At 39.0% G+C, this 1,829-nt stretch overlaps 1 protein-coding gene across 1 annotated transcript; it reads left to right on the top strand.

Annotated features, from left to right (window-relative positions):
• Window positions 1–552: 552 nt before the first annotated feature.
• Window positions 553–1,491, top strand: LOC101427040 (olfactory receptor 4F21). The gene has a single exon (XM_004465297.3). It carries the CDS (start codon window positions 553–555, stop codon window positions 1,489–1,491), a length of 939 nt encoding a protein of 312 aa, XP_004465354.1.
• Window positions 1,492–1,829: the final 338 nt, after the last annotated feature.

Here is a 1,829-nt window from a genome sequence, read left to right as displayed (position 1 = left end):
CCCCAGAATCTTTACCTCAGTCTCAATCTACAGCTTATCCTAATTCAGTTCCAACTCATGTCCCAGTATCTCTCACTCCAGGGGGGAACCATCTATTAATCATAATGTTTTCCTCTCAATGCTATTTTCTGCCAAAGAATTGTGAGTACAAAGTGGGAAGATATGGAGATTATGGGAAAATGTATAAAAGCAAGATGTAATATGTTGGAAATGAGGACTAATTAAATCACAGGTAATTTAAACAGCTGATGAATGTCATCAGCACCCATGAATCTTTTGTTCTCACCTAATCTTCTGTTAATTTGAGGCCAGAACATTGTGAAAGTGTATTGGCTATTGGTTTAAGTCATGTTGCAGCTCACAAGTTGTGATTTTATTTTGTTGATTTTTCTTTTATTTGAGGAAATGAATGACTATATATATACTTTTCATTTCTACTGAAAACACTGCAACACAAATGATTCTAGGGTATATTATCATCTCCATAATCACAATTTCCTCCTCATTTCCTTAGTTCTCATAATTTTGGCAGCAGTCCAGGTGGCTGGATCAATGGATGGAAGGAATCATTCGATGGTGTCTGAGTTTGTGTTTCTGGGACTCAGCAGTTCACGGGAGATCCAACTTCTCCTCATGGTGTTCTCCTCTGTGCTCTATGTGGCAAGCATGACTGGAAACATTGTCATTGTATTTTCTGTGACCACTGATCCTCACTTACATTCCCCCATGTACTTTCTACTGGCCAATCTCTCCTTTATTGACATGGGAGCTTGCTCTGTCACCTCACCCAAGATGATTTATGACCTTTTCAGAAAGCACAAAACCATCTCCTTTGGAGGCTGCATTGCTCAGATCTTCTTCATCCATGTCATTGGTGGTGTGGAGATGGTGCTGCTCATAGCCATGGCCTTTGACAGGTATGTGGCCATTTGTAAGCCTCTGCACTACCTGACCATCATGAGCCCACGAATGTGCATGCTGTTTCTGGCTGCTGCCTGGGCCCTTGGTGTCAGTCATTCACTGTTCCAACTGGCATTTATTGTGAACTTACCCTTCTGTGGACCTAATGTATTGGACAGCTTTTACTGTGACCTTCCCCGACTCCTCAGACTGGCCTGTACAGATACCTACAGGTTGCAGTTTATGGTCACTGTTAATAGTGGGTTTATCTGTGTTGGTTCTTTGTCCATACTTTTCATCTCCTACATCTTCATCCTGTTTACTGTTTGCAAGCATTCCTCAGGTGGTTCATCCAAGGCTCTCTCCACTCTCTCAGCTCATATCGCAGTGGTCCTTTTGTTCTTCGGTCCAACCATGTTTGTCTACACTTGGCCACACCCCAATTCACAGATGGACAAGTTTCTTGCTACTTTTGATGCAGTTCTCACTCCTTTTCTGAATCCAATAATTTATACATTCAGAAATAAAGATATGAAGGCTGCAATGAAGAAAGCATGCAAGCATCTCGTGATTTACAGGAAAATCTCATAAATGATGTGATAAGGTCTTCCACTGACAATGGTTTCTTTAGCCTTATATTTCATCTTTGATATTTTAGTTTCAGGACATTTGATGCACAAAAGATTTGGATGTTATCACACCTGTCATTCTTAACTGATGAATGTATATATTCATTGTGAAAAATGAGTCATGAAAAGAGTTTATCACTCTTTATGTAAATCCCTTTTAATTTCTCTCAGCAATGTTTTGTGGCATTCAGTGAACTATTTTTGCATATCTTTTCAAGATTTAACACTAAATATTTAATATTCTTATGCTATTTTAAATGGTATTTTGTCTCACTTTACAATAATTCAGTATTATCAAAC

Source organism: Dasypus novemcinctus, chromosome 3, assembly GCF_030445035.2.
Source record: "Dasypus novemcinctus isolate mDasNov1 chromosome 3, mDasNov1.1.hap2, whole genome shotgun sequence".
In the NCBI taxonomy this organism is placed as follows: domain Eukaryota; kingdom Metazoa; phylum Chordata; class Mammalia; order Cingulata; family Dasypodidae; genus Dasypus; species Dasypus novemcinctus.
This window is presented reverse-complemented; position numbering and strand designations above follow the sequence as displayed.